Source organism: Delphinapterus leucas, chromosome 11, assembly GCF_059928025.1.
Source record: "Delphinapterus leucas isolate spDelLeu-1000000601 "Yukka" chromosome 11, BTC_Dleu_Yukka2, whole genome shotgun sequence".
Lineage (NCBI taxonomy): Eukaryota > Metazoa > Chordata > Mammalia > Artiodactyla > Monodontidae > Delphinapterus > Delphinapterus leucas.
The window spans coordinates 6359486-6384544 of NC_143139.1; the positions used below are offsets into that span (position 1 = coordinate 6359486).

At 49.2% G+C, this 25059-nt stretch overlaps 1 protein-coding gene and 1 long non-coding RNA gene across 2 annotated transcripts in view; one reads left to right on the top strand and one right to left on the bottom strand.

Moving 5' to 3' along the window:
• The window catches only part of VWF (von Willebrand factor), a 135936-nt gene extending 112463 nt beyond the window's left edge, over nt 1–23473 (bottom strand). The window contains exons 1-5 of the mRNA XM_022577360.3: nt 22685–23473; nt 21056–21220; nt 11173–11275; nt 10683–10891; nt 2900–3021 (exon numbers count right to left, since the gene is read on the bottom strand). Coding sequence (XP_022433068.2) covers nt 2900–3021; nt 10683–10891; nt 11173–11275; nt 21056–21220; nt 22685–22814 — 729 coding nt within the window. The 5' untranslated portion in view covers nt 22815–23473. The remainder of the gene's footprint in view (nt 1–2899; nt 3022–10682; nt 10892–11172; nt 11276–21055; nt 21221–22684) is intronic.
• LOC149747937 (uncharacterized) lies at nt 273–24324 on the top strand. Its single transcript, XR_016394855.1, has 3 exons — nt 273–731; nt 16871–17242; nt 20717–24324. It is a non-coding gene; the product is annotated as an uncharacterized LOC149747937 (long non-coding RNA).
• Nucleotides 24325–25059: the final 735 nt, after the last annotated feature.

Sequence of the window (25059 nt, forward strand, 5' to 3'; positions counted from 1 at the left end):
CTGGGTGGAGGGGAGGAGAGAAAGAATGAGTTTTGAGCTTACACTTAAAGTACTGTGTGTGTTTGGCCTGCTTCTCCCACTCCTACTCTCAAAGTGCGGCCACTCCAGGGGCAAACACAGACACAAAAGGAATAACAATAACAGCTCGTAGAATTGAGTCCCGCTGGGCTAAGCAATCCACACTTGTTCCCTTATCCTTACGATGGCCTCGAGGAGCAGGCACTGGTCCTGTGCCTATTTTACCTATGTGGAAACTGAGGCTTGGAGAAGGCAAGTGTCTTGCCCAGAGTTACAAAGCCGGGCAGAGTTACAAAGTGGCCCAGGGATGGGAAACACGTAATGAGCTACAAGGACAAGTGGCTGCTACTTCAAAGTTTTCCTGGAAAGAAGAGGAAACTACCCCCCTTCCCCAGGATAACACCCTCCCCCCGGGGTTAGAACTTGGTCTGCCTCTGTCAGTTGCCAGTACTGGGCTACGCTCCAGGTGACAGAGATGTTTCCGGACCAGCTGGAAAACCTAGCACCACTGAAACACTGGAAACCCAAGGAAAAGAGGCGTTAGGAATGTACTTGTTGATAAACTGGAAATTGTGTTTACGGTCCAGGCAGCTGGCTCGAGCACAACCCAGAGCGTTTTCCTGGTGCTGACGTACTCCTTGGTTCAGAAGATCAAATTTTTCCATGAAAACAGAAAGTCTGGGCAGCTAACACTGAAGCTCTCTCACGCTAAGGTAGGTCTGTGCGTGTGCAGGTGGCCGTGTGTTTTATTTAGCTACTGGAGTAGGAGAGGGCTGGAGTTTCTCTACTTACATGCAGATTTGGTCTTACAAATGAAGGATTCGGGGCTGTGATCATGGGGGTGTCCCAATCCCTAGATAAATTACCTAATTTGCATCCATCCATCCACTGAATATTTAGTGAGACTTATTATCAACCATCTCTTTAGTCCAATGCAGAGAGACACACAAAGAATTTTCGAGCTGAAAGGAACCTCAAGATTCAGGAAGCCCAGCTCCTGAAGGAAAACACAAGGGTGGAATTCACCTGGGCAGCCTGAGATGGTGCAGGCAGAACAGCAGAGGCGGTATGGGGGCGGGCGGGCAGCGCGTGAATCCTGACTCCGCAATGCCAGCTGGTGACTCGGGGCAGCTCCTTAACCCCCAGCGCCAGCGCCAGCTCTGGTTTCCTCCTCGCCCTGCGGAACCGCACAGGCCCAGGCGAGGGGCTTATGTGGCCTGTCAAGTCCCGTCATGGCGACAGTCCCGGGGATAAGCAGGGGCCGCCCTCCCCCTGCACGGCTGTGGGTTGGAGCAGCGTGGTTGCTCGGGGGGTGGAAGGTAGGGAGGCGATGCTGTCAAGCAGCTGGCTCTGCGGGGGATGTTGGGTGCGGTATACGTCCCCCACGTAGACCAGGGGTTGGGTGTCATAGCAGAAGGACTCACCCACCGGGAGCTGAGGGTGTTGGCTGGTGGGGACTCACAGCTGAGTCACTCTGCAGGCATTGCTCTCAGCCCAAGGGAGCCACCCAGTCTCCTTGCCCAGAGGCAGCCAACATCCAATGACCGACTGGTCGGTGTGGGCCCCCCTGCCCCATGGGGCCAGCGCAGATTTCAGAGCTCCTTGAAGGACCAGCTGAGGCCTCGGTTGTAACTACGTGGTATTCAGCTTCTCCCCCTGCCCAGCCCCGCCACTCTCACTTCCTGAGAGCCTCCCTGGTCACTCGCTGCCCACAAACCTCTGCTTCCAGGGAACCTGACTCACATCACCTCCAAGTAACCCCGTTCCCCAGACAGTGAGTCTCTGAGGGCAGCCTGGACAGGGCATCCATGTGCTGACGAGAGCCCAGCCACATCTGGGGCCATGCCACTCTCTCCTCCCTCAGCCCAGGCAGCCTGACCCCCAAAGGGGGAGAGGGAGGTCGTCCATAGAGGGAGGTCCTTCTCCACCCGCGACAGGAGGAGACAGCGTGCAGCCCTGCCCACTCCCTCCCGCCCAGACCCCCTCCTCTCCAAGTGCGATCATAAAGGGTAACCCTGAAGGGGAAAGAGCTGCTAAGTACAGGGAGAAATAGGGGCGTGTGGGGAGGGGCGGGAGAAGCCCCCATCTGCTCTGTCTCCGGACAGAAGCACACAGACAGGAGGCACAGGACCACAGAGGCAGCGAGTGGCGGAGGCAGCCACAAGCCAAGGAACCCCAAGGCCCCCAGGAGCTGGAAGAGGCAGGGGGGACTCTCCCCTAGAGCCTCTGGAGGGAGTCCACCCTGCAGACACCTTGAAACCAAATTCCGACTTCTGGCCTCCAGACCCGTGAGAATACATTCCTGTGGCTGTAAGCCGCTGGGTTTGAGATAATTTGCTACTGCAGCCTCAGGAAACTATTACAACATCCAAGCTGGGGGCATCAGGACTTGCCCCTGCCTCTCCCCACCTTCCTCCCTCCCCCCAGCTTTCTTCCCTCCCCCACCAGGAGGTAACCCCCTTCCTGCTGATGTGCTGGTGAGGCCTTGCCCCATACTTGTGCTTTATAACAACCACTTCTTGGGCCCTTACAAAGGAATGGTTTTCTACCCCAGAATTTCACACAGGTGGCAGGCGATGATGGTGATATTTGGGGCTGAGAGGGCGTTGGAACGTAAAACAGAAAAGTATAGTCGCTCGCGGTACCAACTCATTTGACCAGGCCCATCTTTAGAGCTCCAGGCCCAGGACAGTATTAGGATTGGCGTCAACGCGACTCCAGCCCCAGCTGGTTTTCAGGAGGAAAGGGGCCCGTGGGACACGGAGCAGCCAGAGGGACTCACTCCTCCCCTGGATGGAGGACCTGGGACTGCCTATCGTTCTGCCTCTTGACTCCAGAAACCCCGCACCCCCCAGCCCACATCAAGCCTGGGTGGACCTACCTTCTGCAGCTCGGAGGAGACACTGCACATGCTGCTGGGAGGGGATGCCCGCTGGCACCGCTGTTCCCCACTGCTCAGGGCCCAGGAGTTGGCAAAGTCATAGGGGTCCGAGGCCAAGATCCCTGTGGAGAAAGTTTCAGGAGGATGAAGCCACAGTCGTGAGACCCGGGACTTCTGAGTGAGAACTCTAGGTCTGTTGTCACCTGAATCAACTTTATTTAGATTAAAACATAGGCATCTGTGGCAGGAGTACCCCAGCATTAACACCACAGGGCACGGGCACCCGGGTTCAGCCAGCGTGTGGTGGGGGGCGGCTGGGCAGATGGGCACAGTGAGAAAGATGCCAGGAAAGGCGATGAGGAACAGTCCACCCATTCTCGTTTCTCGGGACTTTGCTCCCTTTCCTCCTTCTGTGAGGAATGTTCTCCACCCCCTTACTACCCTGGCTCTCTCAATTTATTCTTTGAGATGCAGCCCCGGAACCACTTCCTCCAGGAAGCCCTTCTGAATTAGCTCGACTCCCTGTCTCCCTCCCCAGTCTGGTTGGGTGCCCCTTCTCTGTGCTCCCTCAGCACCCTGGCCATCCCTCTATCAAAGCTCTCATCATCCTTTGTGTTAGTATCCTTTTTGCTTATATTCACCCCCCATTCAACTGTGAGCTCCTTAATTCAGGGCACAGGCTGTGCCTCTTACCTCTAAACTCTTATCTGCTGGATGGTGGATACTCAACATATTTTTGCAGAATGAAGGTAAGAATGTAGCATGAACCTAAGCATCCACATCACTGCGTCCCTGGTGCTCGCAGAGCATCTGTGCCCTGGTACCCACAGCAAACACGCTCCTATCAGCTACCCACAAGAGACTGTGAGGGCCTTCCGGGCCTGCATGACCTGGTACCAAGTCAGTGCCGGATAGAACTGCTGCACCTTCATTGCAAAGGGGCTTAGTGGAGCAGCAAGGCAAGCAGTCCCTCTGCATAGCCAGATCTGGAAGAGTGAAGCACGCTTCAGGGTCAGATCATGCACTGGAAATAGAAAGTAAACTATCCCCGGAAAAAGAAAAGCAGGACTTGGAAGTATCGTGAGTTGGCCTCTGGGTGTGGTGAGCAGAAAAAAATGGCCCCCAAAGATATGTCCACTTCCTAGTTCGCAGAACCTGTGAATATTTTACGGCAAAAGATGTGATTGAATAAAGGATTGTGAGAGGAAGAGCTTATCCTGGGTTCACTGAGTGAGCCTCAAACGCAATCACATATGTCCTTATAAGAGAGGGGTAAGGACTTCCCTGGTGGTCCAGAGGTTAAGACTTTGCCTTCCAATGCAGGGGGTGCAGGTTCGATCCCTGGTCATGGAGCTAAGATCCCACATGCCTCGTGCCCCAAAAAAGCAAGCAAACTAAAACAGAAGCAATATTGTAACAAATTCAATAAAGACTTTAAAAATGGTCCACGTCAAAAAAAAAATCTTAAAAAAAAAAAAGAGAGGGGCAGAGGGAGATCAGAAAGAGACACACACAGAGCAGGCAATGTGCAGACCGAGGCAGAGATTGAAATGATGCAGGCACAGGTCAAGGATGGCTGGCAGTGGCTGGAAGAGGCAAGGCACAGATTCTCCCCAGAGCCCCTGGAGGAAGTGTAGTCCTGTCATCAACTTGGTTTTGGACTTCTGGCCTTCTAGAATTGTGAGAGAATAAATTTCTGTTGTCTTAAGCCATCAAGCTTGCAGTAGTTTGTTGGCAGCTGCAGGAAACTAATACATGGAGAAGCCAAAGGGAAGGGCACTTAAATCTGTGAAGTTTCTACTATGTGCCAGGCATTATGATAGGCATTCTCTGGGTTCTTAGTCACCACGCCACACAGGCTTGCCCACCTTCTAATACACCATCTCAAGGAAGAGGCGGAGAAGAGGCTTTGTGCTATGTGGGGAAAGCCCGAGAGAGAATCAAGACCCCTGGTCTGGTCTCAGATCTCCTTCGATCGCCCTGTGTGATCTTGGGCTGATCCCATAATCTCCTGAGCCTGATTCCTCATATGTAAAATGATGGGTTAGACTAGAGGACCTCTAGATCCTTTCCTGACCTTTTAGGAGGTGAAACCCTATGGGCTAAATCTGAAATGAGACATAAGGATGTCTGATAGATGGAATTACAAATCATCTCGCTTATAGAAAAATCTCTGAGAGCCAGAGTTAAAACCAGCTGGGCAGGCTCCCATGATGTCAGGAAGCAGGGTTAACTGTCGAGTCTTTGCCAACCAAAAAAAAAAATTAACCCGCAGTCCTCTGAGAGTGAGTTCCAAAATATCATCAGAGCCCTGACTTTTTGCCAACATGCACCACCTTCTCCCTAGGAACATAGGTCCCATTTTTAGTTAGTATTTTTTAATTGAAGTATAGTTGATTTGCAATGTTTCAGGTGTACAGCAAAGTGATTCACTTATACATATGCATATATATTCTTTTTCAGATTCTTTTCCATTATAGGTTATTACAAGATATTGAATATAACCTGTGCTATACTGTAGGTCCTTGTTGTTTATTTTCTATACAGTAGTGTGTATCTGTTAATCCCAAACCACTTTTAGTTTTTTAGATCTTAAAGCCTGGAGAGAAAGACATCTTAGGGCTGGGACTTCCATTTCTGGCAATACAGCACATTAGAAAAATCTGAAAACTCTGCCATTGCAAAGGACAAATATCCTGTTGAATCTGTGTTTAATCCCATTTTTAAAAGTAGAGGGAATGACAAGGGACAAAAAAGAAGGAGAAGAAGGAAAGGAGGAAGGGAAGGGAAGAAAGTTTAAAAGCAAGGAAAGAAAGTTTAAGAATAGAACTGGCAAATAGGACTTGATGTTCTGACTACAGGGTATTACAGTGGGGGTGGCAATCTTGCCAACTAATGTGCTTGGGTTTTAACAGCTCCTTGGAGATTGATGGAAATGAGTCTTGGGTCTGCATGATGTAGGGAGATGGGCTTAGACCCCTTTGTGATCCTGGCAGTCTTGAAGGACTACCCCCTCTGTGAGAAAGCTAACAAGAAAAAAATTCACTCTGAGAAGTAAGAAAATAATAAGGAAGTTTATTTCCTTGGTCTGGACTCTGAATAGGAGGGGAAAAGTCTCCTCTGAGAATTTATAGTGATAGGAAAGCCCTCATTTAGCATTGAGATTCCAATTTATACTTCCTGTGAGATTCAGTAACTCCATATTAAAAGATTAGCATAAAACCCTTCTAAAGATGAGCTTACAATCCAAAATTATGCAACATAGGCAACAATCTACTTCAAGCAAGACCCAGCAGACATAAAGATAACAAGATTCAAGCTCTAAAAACTTCAGATAATAAAGTTTTTGTACAGAGGTTATAAAAGAAATATATTTTAAATTGCTGTTATAAAGAAGAAATCAAAACTTGATAAAAGAACAAGACAATAAGAAAAATAATAGAGTTGAAAAAGTGCCAGATTTACCTTCTAAAATTACAAATATAGTCAATGAAATAGAAAAGAAAAGTCAATTGATGGACTAGACATCATCTGTCAATTAGAGTTGAGAGAGAATTAGTGAACTAGGAGATAGATCTAAATGGTGATGTGCGGATAAGCCAGCTCTCTGGGGGGAAAGCAAAGCCCTGATTTGCTTGTTTCCATGGTGTAAATACTCCCACCATGGCCAGTTTCAAGCTACCAACATGACATTACTGAAAATGGAGCTGGAAAAGATGCACACGATTGGTTCTCACCAGCCAGCGTGACCATACCACTCAAGCAACAAAGAGGGATAAAGAGATAGAAAAGCGGAAGCATGGAAAATAGGGTGGAATAAAAATATCCAACATATGTCTAACAGAAGAGAGAAAATGACTGAAATTTTCCTATATCTGATGAAAGGTAGGAATCATCAGATTCATGAGTCACAAAAAGTCTCAAGCAAGATAATAAAAATAAAACCCACACATAGAAATAGCACAGTGAAATTTCAGAATACCAAAAGCAATGAGATGACTCATACACAAAGCTAAAAGACACATTATCTGTGAAGACATGGCAATTAGACTGACAACATACTTCTCGACAGCAACAATGGAATAGCATCCTCAAAGCACTGTTAGAAATAACCAATGTCCTAGAATTCTATACCTAGCTAACATATCATATAAGAATGAAGGAGTGTTTGTTTCAGTTATCACTACCAGACTCTGAGTGAGGAACTACAAAGGGATGTTTTTTAAAAAAATAGAAATTGAACCTACAAAAAATAGTAACATAAAAGGAGAAATTATGAGCAAAGAACCTGTTAAACATGAAGGCATAGCCAAAGAAGCACCAATTATGTAAAACTATGACAATAATGCCAAATTTAGTAGTTATTCAAACAAGGTGGGGGGACAGTGAGGGCATTATTCATATAGTAATGGGTAGATGAAGCAGACAAAAGGTAGTAAAAAAAAAATAGTGGACTTGAATAACACAATTAACAAAGGTAGTTCAACAAAAAGATACAGAATCTGGCACCAATCAGGAAACATTCTTACAAGCCTCTTAGATAGCCTCATCCACCAGAAGGCAGACAGCAGAAGCAAGAAGAACTACAATCCTGCAGCCTGTGGAATGAAAACCACATTCATAGAAAGATAGACAAAATGAAAAGGCAGAGGGCTATGTACCAGATGAAGGAACAAGATAAAACCCCAGAAAAACAACTGAATGAAGTGGAGATGGGAAACCTTCCAGAAAAAGAATTCAGAATAGTGATAGTGAAGATGATCCAGGACCTCAGAAAAAGAATGGAGGCAAAGATTGAGAAGATGCAAGAAATGTTTAGCAAAGACCTAGAAGAATTAAAGAACAAACAAACAGAGATGAGCAATACAATAACTGAAATGAAAAATACACTAGAAGGAATCAATAGCAGAATAACTGAGGCAGAAGAACGGATAAGTGACCTGGAAGACAGAACGGTGGCGTTCACTGCTGTGGAACAGAATAAAAAAAAAAGAATGAAAAGACATGAAGACAGCCTAAGAGACCTCTGGGACAACATTAAACACACCAACATTCACATTATAGGGGTCCCAGAAGAAGAAGAGAGAGAGAAAGGACCCAAGAAATATTTGGAGAGATTATAGTCAAAAAATTCCCTAACATGGAAAAGGAAATAGCCACCCAAGTCCAGGAAGCACAGAGTCCCAGGCAGGATAAACCCAAGGAGAAACACGCTGAGACACATAGTAATCAAACTGACAAAAATTAAAGACAAAGAAAAATTATTAAAAGCAGCAAGGGAAAAACAACAAATAACATACAAGGGAACTCCCATAAGGTTAACAGCTCATTTCTCAGCAGAAACTCTGCAAGCCAGAAGGAAGTGGCAAAATATATTTAAAGTGATGAAAGGGAAGAACCTACAACCAAGATTACTCTACCCGGCAAGGATCTCATTCGGATTCAACAGGGAAATCAAAAGCTTTACAGACAAGCAAAAGCTAAGAGAATTCAGCACCAACAAACCAGCTCTACAGCAAATGCCAAAGGAACTTCTCTAAGTGGGAAACACAAGAGAAGTAAAGGACCTACAAAAACAAACCCATAACAATTAAGAAAATGGTAATAGGAACATACATATCGATAATTACCTTAAACGTGAATGGATTAAATGCTCCAACCAAAATAAACAGGCTCACTGAATGGATACAAAAACAAGGCCCGTATATATGCTGTCTACAAGAGACCCACTTCAGACCTAGGAACACATACAGACTGAAAGTGAGGGCATGGAAAAAGATATTCTATGCAAATGGAAATCAAAAAAAAGCTGGAGTAGCAATACTCATATCAGATAAAATAGACTTTAAAATAAAGAAGCAATTTGCATTCTGAGATAATTTTTTTCTTGTCTTATATTTCAATTTATTTTCTTCTTTTTCTTCAGATGTAAAATATATCCAACACTTAATTCCAAAAGCAAATGTATTTATGACATTGTTGTCCAGCCCAGGTTTTTACACCCATATAACCAATGTGATAGGACCATAATTCATTATCTTTTTACCACTGAAAATTGTTTTATATATGTAATGACAGAGAAATGGCTTTATAATGCTGATAATGGTGGCAAAGAACTAATAGTTGGCTACTTCAATTACCAGTAATCTTAGCTGGATGAGGCCCTGCTTCACACATTTTGCCAAAAATCTTGCAATCCATCTGAGATAGAAACAGATGCACTACCCAGATCCCTTTCACGCAGGACTTGATTTGCTCTTCAGAGTCTGTCTCAGCTACAGAGAACTACCTCCTGATGTCATACCCTTCTAGAGGCAGTACATATGCAGTGAGCGAATGGGGCCCAGACATCTTAGCCTAGTATGGAACATTCTGAGGGGCAGTCCTTGCTCTAGAGCTCTCCCTCTGCTCAGCTCTCCTTCCTCCCCTTCCTTTCGATATTGATCTCTAATAAACACCTTGTACCATAGATTCCACTGAGATTAAATAAATAAATAAATAAGAAAACATTCTGTTGGAGCATACATAGAGCAATTACAAAAGCTCATGTACGGGCTTCCCTGGTGGCGCAGTGGTTGAGAGTCCGCCTGCCGATGCAGGGGACACGGGTTCGTGCCCCGGTCCGGGAAGATCCCACATGCCGCAGAGCGGCTGGGCGCGTGAGCCATGGCCGCTGAGCCTGCGCGTCCGGAGCCTGTGCTCCGCAACGGGAGAGGCTACAACAGTGAGAGGCCCGCGTACCACAAAAAAAAAAAACAAAAAAAGATCATGTACTAGGCCACAAATAAATCTCCCCAAATTTCTAATTTAAATCAGAAATCAATTTAGTTGCAAAAGATAGCTTTTAAAATTCTAAACATTTAAAAATTTTAAGTACAATTAATAGATTGAGAAAAAACTCAAAATGGAAATAGAAAATTCATAGAACTCAATGAAAATGAAAATATTTACCTATCAAAGTTGGTGTGATACAGCTAAGACAGTATTTAAGGAAAGTTGATAGCCTCAAATGTACATACTAAACAATAAAAAGTTTAAGAAATCAGGGCTGGCAAAGACAGCAACAAATGATCTTACTATTCTCCAGTCCAATGAAAGGAATAATCAACTGTTTCTCTACACGCTTACCCCTTAACCGTAAAAAAGAAGGAGAACTTATACACAAATGTTCGGCTTTTGCAAAAGAACATCCCTACTTAAATGTTTATGTAATTGAAATTATCAGAAGAAGAATAAAGATTAGCAGTGGTTTTCACATTGTCCATATTACTTCCTGTTGCTTGTGAGCACACACACGCACGCACACCCACATAAACTAGCCTTTTTGGACAGTGTAGAAGACACCCTTTTTCTTTGGCCATACTGTGTGGCTTGCAAGATCTTAGTTCCCCAACCAGGGATCGAACCCAGGCCCCCTGCCGTGGAAGCACGGAGTCCTAACCACTGGACCACCAGGGAAGTCCCAGGACCACCCTTTATAGATTTCATCCTCAAAGTTCCAACACAGTGGCTCAGGAGGATCTGTTCGAACCATCCAGCATTTATCAACCATCTGCCATGTGGGGAATTCAAGGTTGAACAACGTTGGGTCTGAGGAGCCCCCAAGATCTGGTTTGACGGGGGGTCTAGGCAGTGAAGTAGAACACTAAGAGATAAGGCTGACGGGATAAATTGAGCTGAGTACCTGGGGAGGCTGGAACGCCAGGGGAAGAGTCATAGTGAAGACTGGTGAACAGGACAGCACAGCCATGCGTTCGGGAAACGGTGTGCCAGAAAAGCCTACCTTCTTGAGTCCGGAAGTCATCTTCGGCAAAGATGTTAAAGTTGCCGCACAGCCCACAGGTCTTGTTGAAGTGTCTGTCTGACAGCAGGACTTGAAAGTTGCCGCTGCCATCAATCCTGGCCACAAAGCCGTAGGCCTCGCTGGACAGCTTGTAGTACCCAGCCTCAGTTTCTAGGTACAGCCCTTTGGAGGTATAGGGCATGGAGACCCTGGAAGGACAGGGGGAACTCAGGAAGTGGCCTTCTCGTCCATTTTCTGGATGTCCCTCCACCCTTCAACCCAACCACGCTGCCGGACTCAGACCAAGGAGCAGAGGCTGTGTGCCTAGTCCAAGCGTTGGGACACCCCCCTCTTGCACACCCTGCTCACTTCCTCTGGGCACATCTACTTCCTCTCTCTGGGCCCTGCTGCTTCATCCGAAAGACGATGGGGGAGTACAGGGGAATTATCAGGGCCCCTTCTAATTTGACATTTCTGGGCTCCGACTTACCTCTGGTCCCCCTGCAGCGCAGTACCATTGACAAACACATGGATATTGAAAAATTCCCCAAGATACACAGAGAGGCTCACTCTCTTGCCATCTTGGAAGTCCCCTGAAAGAGAAAAGAATGATTTAAACTGGGTAGCAATTATTAGCCAAAAAAGTGAATACATTTATTTATAATCATCATCTCTATAATCTTATCTCAGTGGAAAACTCCCCCCAAAGATCTAACAGATGGGCAACAAAAATGTCCCTAAAAATCTCATTGGCTCACTCATCTTTCCATTCATCTAAAAATAGTTATCGTGTGCCTCTGAATACATAGCCCTCTAGTAGTCTCTCATATTTCTCAAAAGAGAAATGTAAAATTCTGACCCCTTCCTTCTGGGAGTTTACAATCGAAGTATAAAGATAAAATAAGCATGAGTCGGATGCATTCTAAGGCAGTGAATCAAAGCCACAATGTGGTTATTGGTGACAGGAACTCTGGGATATGTTATTTAAAATGTTCTCTTAGAAAGGGAACCCTCCACACTGCTGTGGGAATGCAAAGTAGTTCAGCCACTGTGGAAAACATTACGAGGTTCCTCAAAAAACTAAAAATCGAGTTGCCACATGATCCAGTGATCTCACTCCTGAGCATATAACAAGACGAAACTATAATTCGAAAAGATACATGCACCCCTATGTTCATTACGCCACTATTCACAATAGCCAAGATGTGGAAGCAACCTAAATGTCCATCAACAGATGAATGGATAAAGAAGATGTGTTGTGTGTGTGTATATATATATATATATATATAAAATATATATATATATATACACACAATGAAATACAACTCAGCCATAAAAAAGAGCAAAATTATGCCATTTGCAGAAACATGGATGGACCTAGAGATTATCCTACTAAGCGAAGTAAGAAAGAGAAAGACAAATACCATATATCACTTACACGTGGAATCTAAAATATGACACAAATGAACCTATCTACGAAACAGAAACAGACTCACAGACATAGAGAACAGACTTGTGGTTGCCGGGGGGAGGGAGGGAAGGAAGGATTAGAAGTTTGGGATTAGCAGATGCAAACTGATATATATAGAATGGATAAACAGCAGGGTCCTACTATAGAGCACAGGGAACTATATTCAATACCCTATGATAAACCATAATGGAAAAGAATATGAAAAGGAATACATATACATGTGTAACTGAGTCAATTGGCTATACAGCAGAAGTGAACACAACATTGTAAATCAACTATACTTTGGAAAAAATTCAAAAAGAATAAATAAAATGGAGATTCGTGCGTCTCCTCACTGTACTGAATTCGCTTCTCTGGGACAGGTTTAGAGATAGCACAGGTAAAATGCCCCACTCCATGCGGGGAACTTAATAAGGACACAGATGTTGCCATTAGAGATGTCTGAATAGCCGAACACGTGATCAGATGGTCTCTGCCATCCCTGTCGCGAGGGGCAGACGCAGAGGCAAGGGTGATGGCGGTTGACATGAAAGCCGGAAAACAGGAAGAGACATTTTTGCAGCTTAATGAAGGCCTAACAACCCCACCGCTTGTCCAGAGAACAGGCGCCTGTGCTGGGCTATGGGTTTTCAAAGATAACTGAGTGGCCACAGGAGATGAGGGATCCAGAAGGAACAATGTGGTCCGCGTCTCAAGCCTTTGAGAATGAGAAGTTGATGGAAATAGGGAAGATGAGGGCAGCCGGTGAAGACAGAGATGGAAGATGGGAGAAACAGGGGTCAACGCCTTCATGATCCTGAAGAAATGGGACGGGGACCCAGGTGGAAAGGTTAAGCTTGGAAATGAGGACATATGCCTGCTCCTGGAAGGGTCAGGGGACTGTAGCTCCAGCTCCTCAGCAAAAGACAAGGCAAGGGGTGGTGCAGTGGTTGAGAATCCGTCTGCCAAGGCAGGGGACACGGGTTCGAACCCTGGTCCAGGAGGATCCCATATGCCACGGAGCAGCTAAGCCCGTGCTCCGCAACTACTGAGACTGCGCTCCAGAGCCTGCGAGCCACAACTACTGAGTCCATGTGCCACAACTACTGAGGCCCGCGCACCTAGAGCCCGTGCTTCACAACAAGAGAAGCCACCACAATGAGAAGCCCGCGCACCTCAATGAAGAGTAGCCCCCGCTCACCGCAACTAGAGAAAGCCCGCGCGCAGCAACGAAGACCCAACACAGCCAAAAATAAATTAATTTAAAAAAAAAAAAAAAAGGGCTTCCCTGGTGGCACAGTGGTTGAGAGTCCGCCTGCCGATGCAGGGGACACGGGTTCATGCCCCGGTCCGGTAAGATCCCACATGCCGCAGAGCGGCTGTGCCCGTGAGCCATGGCCGCTGAGCCTGAGCGACCGGAGCCTGTTGCTCCGCAACGGGAGAGGCCACAACAGTAAGAGGCCCGCGTACCACAAAAAAAAAAAAAGAGAAAAGGCAAGAATGTCTATGGAACCAACTGCAGGAGGCTTGGAAGGTCTGTCGACGTGACGTGCAGCTGCCACGGCTGGGGCCACTGATAAAGCGAGCTAAGAAGGGTGGTCTCAGGACAGCCCAGCAGAGGTCTGGAAGGAGGTGTCCTCCAACCAGGGCTTGAGCTGGACCCAGGCTGCTGGAGGACAGCGACACCTGGTACACACACACACACACACACACACACATACACACACACACACAGAACCAACCAGAATGAGCCAGAAAATAGACTTGTTTCTGGTAAGACTTTAGTGAGGGCCGTGGCATGTAACTAACAAGCCCATTCTAAGAATAGAGTCTTGAATGATATACTGTTAGTAGCTCAGGGGCCATCAGGAAAGGCCCAGAGACCACCCACAGCCCACAAGCCACAATCTGCCGGGCCCCAGACCAACACTGGCAGGGGTTAAAAGAGATGCCAACCGCGGGGAAGGGTTTTGTCCTATCCCACTGAGGAGTCTTGTCCAAACTGCATTTTCACTTCCAACAGTTTTTGTAGCAAGCAAATCTTTCAAAAGTTGAACAGACTTTCTGACAGCAAGAAATTAGTCGAAGAAAAACAAAAATAAGTGATAGGACAAATACACTCAAATGTTAATGGTAGAGTCTGAGTGGTGGGTAGAGCGGTGTCCATTGTCCTATTCTTTTCACTTTTCCGTATGTTTGAAATTTTCCATAATAAAATGCTGGAAAACGCAAACAAATGGGAGAGCCCGGCAACAGCCTTCAGTTTGCGGTCCCTCCCAGGAGCCTTCCCGGCCCCTCGACATTCACAGTGGGCCAAAGACTGAATCCCTTCCCGGCCTCTGCTGGGGCTGACCCTGACCACCACACCCCAGCCTGGAGGGAGCCCCATTCACCACCTGCCTGCTGGCAGAGGTACAATGAGCCCAAGAGGTTGGGGTCTCCTCCCAGCCACAGAACCCACCTCCTCCTCACCAGTACAATTCCTGTCCATCCCCAGGCTCAAGAGGGCTGGAGGGTTCTGCCCCTGCCTCACTAGGTAACATCACCTTGAGCTGGAGGCATCTCCCTCCTGGAAACAGGAGAGGGACCCTGGGCACCTCTCCTCAAAGGTGCTCCCTGCCCATCATGGGGATTCAGAAAGGGTGCCTGAGAGAGCCAGGCAGCCAGCCAGGGGTGGGGCAGGAGGTGGGGTGGTGGCGTTTGCCGGAGAGTGGGTGGGGGACGCTGCCTGCAATCAGGCAGCTTGGGGTGAGCCACCATCCTGAAGTTGCTTTCAAGGCTTTCAAGGATGTAAGATCACCTCAACAGTCACTTGTTCCACGGGAAGCAGGGCTGAACAGGTGCCGTGGGGAAGCCGAGAGGTCACTACCACTATGAAGGAAGGACCTGAAGGCTGGGCCAGCCAAGACTCCAGCAGGAAGTCATTCAAAAGGGAGCCAGGAGAACGTGACAGAGCCCCGAGCCTCCCACTGTTGGGGTGCATGGGAGCTCCCATCTTTTCCAGGTAAAAGGTGATACAGCCTGACTCCACAGCCCGTGGGACCTGGATCCACCAGGTAGCTGACACTCGGTGTCACTTGCCCATCGTCACACAGCTGGTGAGAGATGACGGGACTGGGAACTCAGACCAGGGGCTGGTTTAAGCATTTGAAGGGTGGGCTCTGCATGGTCCCAGGAGCGATGACCTCCTCAAGCTGAGGAGCCTGCCAGGAGCACCCAGAGCCCAGCACTGCGTAAGGCAGCAGCCCGTTGGTGGAGGTGGGGGTAGAGGTGCTGGGATCGGGACCCTCGGTGAGGACAGAACTGCAGGACCCTGTGGAATTCCACCCCCAAGGCAGGGGCAGCAAGGGGAGGTTTGGAAGGAGGAGACTTCAGAAAAGCAAACCGTGGCAGCATGAAGGAGCTTGGAGGCCATCTAAACAAGTGGCTTTGAAACGTTTTTGCTCACATATATCCAGACAAAACTATAATTCAAAAAGATACATGCACCCCGATATTTATACCAGCACTATTCACAATAGCCAAGACATGGAAGCAACCTAAATGTCCACCGACAGATGAATGGATAAAGAAGATGTGGCACATACATACAATGGAATATTACTCAGCCATCAAAAAAGAATAAAATAATGCCATTTGCAGCAACATGGATGGACCTAGAGATTATCCTACTAAGCGAAGTAAGTCAGACAGAGAAAGACAAATACCATAGGATATCGCTTATACGTGGAATCTAAAATACGACACAAATGAACCTACCTAAGAAACAGAAACAGACTCCCAGAAATAGAGAACAGACTTGTGGTGGCTGAGGTCGGGGGAGGGAAAGATTGGGAATTTGGGGTTAGTAGATGCAAACTATTAAATAGAGATTGGCTAAACAACAAGGTCCTATACTGTAGAGCACAGGGAACTATATGCAATGCACTGTGATAAACTATAATGGAAAAGAATATGAAAAAGAATATATATGTATAACAGTCACTTTGCTGAACAGCAGTAATTAACACAACACTGTAATTTAACTATACTTCAATAAAAAATAAAATTAAAAAAAAGAACATTTTTGCCCAGCAAGTGGAGTAAAAATGCCAGTAACTTCATGACCCAGCGCATGCACCATACACAGTTCACATAACATCCCTACCGTAACCCTGTGCCAGGCGCTCTGGTACTTTCTGACGTCTTCTATTCTGTTCCACGTAATTTTTTTTCATGCTGGTTACAACCATTACATTCATTTTATGACCCATATGTTGTGACTCAGTTTGCAAAACACTGATCTGTACTGACTCCATTCTACAGTTGGAGAAACTGAGGCCCAAGTTTACAACAGGCTTTCTCCACCTCGGCGCTATTAACACTGCGGGCCAGATATTTCTTGGTTGTGGTGGCCACTCTGTGCACATAGGATAATTAACAGCATCCCTGGCTTCTACCTGTCAGATGACACTAGCCTCCACCCCACCCCCCAAGCTGTGACAATCTAAAATGTCTCTAGACACAACCAAATGTCCTCTGGGGGGAAAAAAAATCACCCTGGTTGAGAACTATTGGTTTACACAGCTAACACGGGCAGAGCCCACATCAGGGTTTTCTAACTCCAAGTGCAAACCTCCCTTTGTAACACAAAGCCACCAAACGGGGCGTCTGAGTGCTCAGGACTCAGTTAACCACTAGTGCAGGACAGAACTCTCCATCAGCCTTATGTTTTATTTGCTTCCTTCCCTCCCTGCAGAACTCAGGAGGGCATCTGACGATGTGCAGCCATCAGGAAGATGAGCCGTTAGAAAATGCCAGCGACGGACTTCCCCGGCGGTCCAGCGGTTAGGACTCCGCGCTCTCACTGCCGAGGGCCTGGGTTCAATCCCTGGTCAGGGAACTAAAAATCCCACAAGCCACGAGGTGCGGTCAAAAAAAAGAAGAGACTGCCGGCGAGCCCCGGGGCGGGAGGACGCTCCCACGGTCTGCAGACCTGCAGGCCCGCACTTCCTGTAACTGCCGGAAGACGGGCGAGGCATCCATCCCAGAGGCGAGCTATAGGGAAGCTCTTCCCGCGGCCCCATCTCCAGTCTGGCCTCTTGAATTCAGGAACTGAGGCCTCTCCCAGGTGAGCGAGGAGCATTCAGGGAAGCAGGGGGCAGCTGGGAGCAGAGTCAGACCCGAGTGCTTTCTCTGAGTCTAGAGTGTGGGAGTTACTCTGTGTTTCTAACAAACACTCCATCCTCCACTCCTGTGATTCTGACGCAGGCGATCACTGTCCGAAAGCTGCACGACAGCGATCTGGAGTGACCTGGCCACATACTGATAGGGAGGCAGAGGCTCACGCTGGGGAACCTTGCTGGGTGTCCGTGGCTCTCTTGGGGCTGCTTTGGGAGCCACATCCCGCAGGGTGGCTCAGGGGCCACCAGAACTCCCGAGGTCTCTCCCGGGTACCCCGGGTCCCCGTGCTGGCCGGCTAGGAGCCTTGACCTGGGACCCTGGATGGAGCCTGCCGGACCGGGAGCCAACATCGGAACAAGGGGCCTCGCCTTGGCACCAGGTGGCCCTTGATGCTCGGACACAAACACTTTACCCAGGATGTGAACAAGGTTCACGGGAGAGGAACGGGAATTTGCGATTTAGAAGCGAGGAAACAGGATGTCATTGGAGAACAATAGAGCAGAGACGTGTGGGAGGGCACAGCCGTGCCTGCAGGATGGAAAGGCAGCGTCCAGGGGTGCTGGGCCCCTTGGCACCTCCGGCCCCCGGAGCAGCGGTGCCAGCCCACCCTGCCGGCCTCAGCTCCTCAGATTATCCCTCTCCTGCCAATACCCCCCTCCCACCCCTAAAAAACAGAAAAAGTAGCCGCCCATGCTCTCTGATGTTAGCAGCACGATTTTGGGTGGGAATTAAACCAATCTACATTGAAATGGGATTGATCTACAGCCTGACTTAAGCCAACTACCTGCCAGAAAATTGACACTTGACAAGAGCAAATTGTAAGAAAAGGAGGACGCAGAGGGGGTATCCCACAGAGATGCTCTGAACTAGAGAGCCCTTCCATTCCTCCTTGGCCCCTGAAACCCAGAGAAGGATGGCCAGAGAGGCCAGACTTCTGACACCAACCCACCTGGATGTGAGGCAGAGGGGTCAGTGTTACCCTGACTTTGATAGACATGCCCCCAAGTGCCCACGGTACATTTGCGACAACGTGGCTGGACCTTGGAGGCATTGTGCTAAGTGAAATAAGACAAAGAGAGACAAATGCTGTAGGATCTCACATGTGGAGTCTTAAAAAGCAAGCAAAGCAAATGCACTGTGACTTTTAAGGTGGAGAAATCCACGGAAATAAACACTGGGACCACCTGAGGAGGAAGGCCCTGGGGCCTTCAGCTTCCCAGGGAAGGTGAAGGGGTGCTTCTTCTCTCCATTGCTGCCTCTGAAGCAAGACGGGCTCCCAGAGTTCAGAGTTCAGGATGACTTCCTGAATTCATCATGCCCTAGGGGTGTCTCTGGTCCTTTTCATCACCCGCCTGGTTACCATGGCCAAGGCCACCCTGCATCCCACTTCTCTCCCTTTCAGAAGCATCTTGGCAAAGAACCAGTTTCTGCTGAGGCTCTACACTAGCCCCTCATTGCCTGCTGAATCAAGAAACAAACTCCCCCATCAGATAGCAAGACCTAGCCCCATCAGCCTGCCCCCATGACCCAGTCTTGCACTCCACTATTCCCCAGGCCTGTGCTTCTCAAACTTGGGGCCCCAAACCAGCAGCAGCAGCTGGGAACTTGTTAAGAATGAACATTTCAGGCCCCGCTCCAGATCCACTGACTTAGAAACCTTGGGCAGGGTGGGAGGGATGGGGGACCCCAGCAATCTGTTTTAACCAGCCTCCAGGTGAGCCTGATGCGCGCTGGAAATAGGGAACCACGGCTCCCAGCACAAGGACCTCCCCACTGGGCTGCACGGCCCCAACACACACCCTTTCCAGAGCCTTCCCTGTGCTCCTCTGTCCCCCCTGCATGGGGCATCCTCCCGGTCCTCTCTGCCCAAGCAAGACCCCCTCCTCCAAGGTCTGGCACAGCGTGCTGTTCGTGAAGCCAGCTCTTCGGTACAGCAGAGCACCGCGCTTCCTGGATCCCCCGTTCGGTGATGACAGAGACCCCCGGGAGCTAAGGAAACAGAGATGAATGTGACATGGTCCTTGCCCTGAGGGATTCACGGAGGAGTAGGGGAAATGGCATTGCAGTGAAGTTCAGACTACTCAAGTCACACTGGGATGGGTTTTCCAGCAGAGGCAGGGCAGGTGGGGAAAAGGCAGGGCAGGAAGGGGGTAGCCAGAGAAGCAGGAGAACCCATGCAACTTCCCTGGCAGTCCAGTGGTTAGGACTCTGCGCTTCCACTGCAGGGGCCTCGGGTTCAACCCCTGGTTGGGGAACCAGGATCCCACATGCCGTGTGGCATGGCCAAAAATTAATTAATTAATTAAAAAAGAAGCAGGAGAACCCAGAGCTAAGGCCAGCTGTCAGCTCACTCAGCAACCAAGCAGAGCCTCGCCCAGCAGTAGACACAGAGAGTTCTGCTCCCATCCTTCCTGACTGATGGAAGATCCCTACAGCCTGCATCTCGTGTGAGGGTCTGGGTGTTGACCAAGATGCTCTCCTTGACCAGTTCTCCGTAACCAGACCTGAGTCAGGCTCCTCCGAGCCTCTCCTCGGTGAGGTGCCCCCACGGACTCTGTCCTCGGCGTGCTTAGTCCAGCTTTAGCAAGAATCCTGCTGGGTCAGTTTAGTGAAAATCCCTACCCTCAGCATCTGATCATACTCCTTGTAACCCACCCTGGACATCGTATCACCCCGGCCTCCCTTCAGCAAGAATCCTGTCAAGTTGGTTTAGCCAGAATTCCCCCTGATCCCTGATGTTTCCTCTTAGTCGTTTTCCACCAGCAACCCACACCCAGCTCCCTGACTATAAGTCCCCACTCGTCTTTGTTATATTCGGAGTGGGGCCCATCTCTCCCCTCTACTGCAAAACCTCCATTGCACTGGTCCGTCCTGAGTAAAGTTTTCCTCACTCTCCTTATAACTATTGTCACGAAAAATTTTGCTGTAACAGTGTAGGTCTGTCCGTTGCCATCTCCCCTCCACATGCCCCGCCCCACCAAGGCTAAGGACTCCGTCGCTTTTGCTGGTTTTTGCTGCATCCCCCACTCATGCACCACACACATCTCGTTAATTGTTGTGAAGGTCACCAAAGCACAGTGTTCCATCACTGCCTCCAGCCCCACTCCCAGCCTTGCAAAGTGCCCTCTCTCCTTAACACAGAAGAAAGGTCCTCCTTCCTGACAAGCCCAGGATCGAAAGCCAGCTCTTCCTTTATTACCCGACAGCCCTTGGGAGGATCATGCAACCTCCTTGGGCTTCAGGTCTTCATGTGTGAAGGGGGGTGACGGTACCTGCCCCTACATCTCAGAGCTGCTGCACGGGGGCAGAGATAACACGGGCATGATACCAGCACTTTGCCAGGAACACAGGAGGTGCTCAACATCAGCTGATAACTCTGAATTCCAGCAAGAACATGCAACCTTCCTTCCCTTTTCTACAGGCTTTTGCTATTAAAAACCACCTTCTGGGTCATCAATTCTCTCGATGCTTCGGGGCTTCCAGAGCATTGCCTGGACCCAGAGCAACAGACTCAACCACTGGAGAAGCACGAAGACTCTCTCCATCCACCAGGCTCCCACGGGTAGAGGCCCAGGTAGAAGCCGAGGGAATCCCCATGTCATGGAGAGGCCGTTCCCCACCATGCTCTCCGCTCAGGCACTGTCCTAAGAGTAGGAAATCCCAATCCGCAATCCCCAAGGCCCTCACCTGCCAGGGCTGAGCTATGCTGTCCCCACTCCCCACCCGCCTCTGAGTTCCTCCCCTCAGGGCCCGGACTCACCTATGAGAGAGAAGGAGTGTGTCTGGCAGTCCCCCGCCAGGAGATAACTACAGCTTCCCTCAAAGCTGTACATGCTCTCATCAAAGGTGTTGATGAAGTCACCTCCGAAGAGGCTGCATCGGGCCATCGATGACCTGCCAAGAGTGCCTTCTCCACAAAGGGCCCCTGGAGGGAAAGGCCACACGTGAGCACAGCTGGCACCACCAGCCCAAACCACTGCAGCCTGGTAGAAACGAGGCTGCGTCTGTTAGAAATTAGGCTCCGGGGAAGAACTTTCCATCCTCAACGACAATAAAGCTGTTGCTTTCAGCCCCAAAATATGACCCAGGACTCAGCAATAATGGAGGAACTGTTTTTCAGGAAACCTATTCATTTTAATGACATATATTCACTGATTTTAAATGTACTGCATGCTCATTAGAGAGAATTGGGAGACTATGGAAGAATAACAAAAAGAAATTAAAATCATCTGTAGCCAACATTCAGCAGTAACTAGAGTTAACGTTTTAGCGTTTATCTTTTATTTCTATGTTACTGTGTATATACACTTACAGATTTTTTGCAAATTTGTCAGTATGCGGAGCAAACTGTTTATAACGTGTTTATGTCTCAATATATTGTAAAGAATTTATCGCGCCATACTTCCAAAACATTTTTGGTGCCTGCATTATACTTTACATCTAAGTGTATTTGGTATAGGTTCTAGCATTTCCCAGTTTTCTGATATGTACATAGATTGTACTGAGCATCCTTCTACATTAATCTACTGGTATATCTTGAATATATTGAATTCTGAACAGATCAACCTGTGTGCCTGACACATAGAATCTGTGAAGTATTGACTCCTGCAGGGTCATATGCTATCTCCTGCCACTCTCACACTGTGTGTGTGTGTGTGTGTGTGTGTGTTGGCAGGTGGAAACCACAGCTGTCAATCTCTAAGTTTTCTGGATCCCCTGGCACAGAACACACCTAGTAGGAAGATGCAGAGGGTATGATGAATGTACATTTTGCCCCAGACTAACCTGTGAGCAGTAGGCTGGATGTTGCTGGCCTAGTCATCTAAATGGAGACTAGGATCAGAAAAGGGTCCCCCCTGCCTTTCACAGACTCAGCATCTCAGTGCGGGAAGGAGGGCAGTGTTGTACAGTGAAGGAGAGCTGGCCTCTGATTTGGGTTCTGTGTGACTTTGGAGCAGTCATTTTTCCTCTCTGACCCTCAGTCTCTGCATCGGTACTATCAGATGTACACCTGTACAACTAGATGAGCTCCACAATCCATTCTAAAGCTAATAATCTCCCCAAGTCTTGGATTCCTTCTTCTCCATCCTCCATCCCCAGCATACAGGACTGTTCCGTGTGGCCCTGGTGCTTCTTAGTTCCCCAATTGGAGAAGACATTTACAGGCACCTGGTCCTTGAGAAACACAAGTCCAGGGCAGTGGGCTCTGCAGAACCTTCATAAGAGGAATTAACCAGGGAGCCAGTGACTCCGGCAGCCCCAGCATGAGCCGAACGTGGGGCTGGGCACACAGGTGGGCTCCAGACACACCTGCAGATCCCTGGCAGGGGGTGGTTCCCAATGGCCCTGAGGCAGGAGTGAAGAGTGGCGGCAGCACCTTTGTACCTACCTGGCAAGGTGAGGGCCAGAGCAAGCAGCAACCTCGTGAGCCTGGCAGGGATCATCTGAGGAGAAGCAGGGGAGTTGAGCTCGCGATCACTGGCCACACAGGTGGCTGCTATGTGCTCCTGGCCATGCATGAAGTAGGGAGAATTTTTTTCAAGCAAGAGAAAAGAATCACTCTCATTTGCCCCTTAAACATGGACTGCTGGTCCCCAAAATAGCCTGTGGCCAGGCCCAAGAGTAACAATCACTGTGATCCAGGACCCCGGGCATCCTTCCCCGAACAGTGGTCCCTGCTCACACAGAGAGGAAAGCCCTGCCTTGGCCTCCACCCGCTCCCAGGTGTCATCCCCTGAGCTCCCGCGGCCGCTCAGAGCCGGGGGCACCTCATTCCCTCCTCCTCTTCATCCTTTCACGCTTGGCAGCAAACTGGGGAGTAGGAACTGTCTTGCTTCTGCTCCTACCATGGGCACCTGGCTTTGAGAACACTCAGGAACCAGGCTTTCTGGGCAATCACCCACAATGTACACCAACTCCTCTCTCATCCCCATCCCAGCACCTAGCACAGTGCCCAGCACCCAGGAGGTGTTCAGGCAACATTTGCTGAGTTGATCTGATAAACAGACAGGAGTCCAGCAACCCTGGGTGGTGGGCAAGGTTCCCTGTGGCGTGGCCGCCCCAGAAAAGGACGACTGACCCTGGCTGGCACAGCATACTCCGAGTGCCTTAGGGCCCCAGCCACAGCTCCCTCCTCTGGAAAAGCTGCAAAATTAAGTGCAGAGTCTGTCACCTGAGATTCCCTGGGGGTGGGGAGCTCCTTTACCACCCACTGCCGCATCCAGCCAAACAAGGGAGAGGAAAACCCCATCCATGATGTATCTGTGGAAGGAACACTCTAATGTCTGATATGGCCAAGGCTTGGTCTTGGAGCAGGTGCCCAACACACAGGTACATCAGGCTGCTTCCAGAAGGTACCCAGAGGTGAGGGCAGGGCTCATTCCTGTCCCATCTGGTCAAGTATTACGAGCAGTAAAGCCCAGGCAGTAGCGTAAGCAGCCACAGGACCTCCAGAGGCAAGAGGAGGAGGTAGCGTTAGAGAGTCCCTGGCTGTGAATCACCCTCCAAGCTAGTCCAGGGATGGAGAGCCCCAGCTCCCCAGCGGTGAGGATCAGTCCTGCATCTTCCTCCCACTATGAGCCAGCCCTCTTCCCCAAAGACCATACCTTCCCCTGCAAATGGGGACTGCGGGTGACCCCAAGGTCCTTCGGGAAACTCAGCCTCCGCAGTGGTGCCACCAGACCTAGGCCATGCTCTCCAGGACCTTCTGTGGCTTGGGACTGTCTTGCTGGTGAGTGACCCCCGTGCTGTGGACACCCTGGGCCGAGGGGAGATAAAGCCCAAGCTGTGACGTCCGTCAGCCCCCGCTTTCCCACCACAATAGCTGTGAGCTGCCACCACAGGGGACAGGCCTCCTCCTAATGACCGAGAGGAAACAATGAACGGAAATGGTATTAGAAACACCTCCAAGGCGATAAGGCTTTGAACGCTTTGGTGGGAGGCTTCCTAGCAGCTGCCCTAAGGAGCTGCCTGGCCCTCCTGGCGCCCCTACACAGGCGCGGGTCCCCCCTCAGACAGTGCCCCACAGACGGCAGGACCAGGAAGGCTGGCTGTCCAGGGCAGGCCAGTGCAGGCCAGGGAAGAATCCAGACTGGAGCAACTGAACTTTTGGATCCGGTTTCCAGGGCCAGACTCCAGGGAAGTTTGGAAAAACACCTCAGCCTGAGCCAGTTTAGCAGCCGTGTTTAGAGGAAGGAGAGGGCTGATGCATCCTGCCCCGCCAGGTGTGAGTGATCCGGTTCCAGCCCCGATGGGGACTGTCAGTGTGGGTCCTGGCCAGAGAATGGACAAGTTAAAGATGAGGGGCCTGGTCACTACTCCAGGCCTTTCTGAAATGATGGCTGGACCGTCAGATGCTAGAACTCTTCCCGAAGACACTTCCAACCACTTCTGCTGCCCTCACTCCTCCCTGACCTTACACACACACACACACACACACACACACCCCACCATATACACAACACACACACATACACCACCACAAACACCACACACACACCATACACACATACACGCCACACACCATACACGCAACACACATCATATACACAATACACACACACCACATGCACCACACACACACACACACACACCACACACACACCACACAACACACACTATATACACAACACACACATACACCACCACAAACACCACACACACACCATACACACACAACACATACACACCACACACCATACACACAACACACATCATATACACAATACACACACACCACATGCACCACACACACACCACACATGC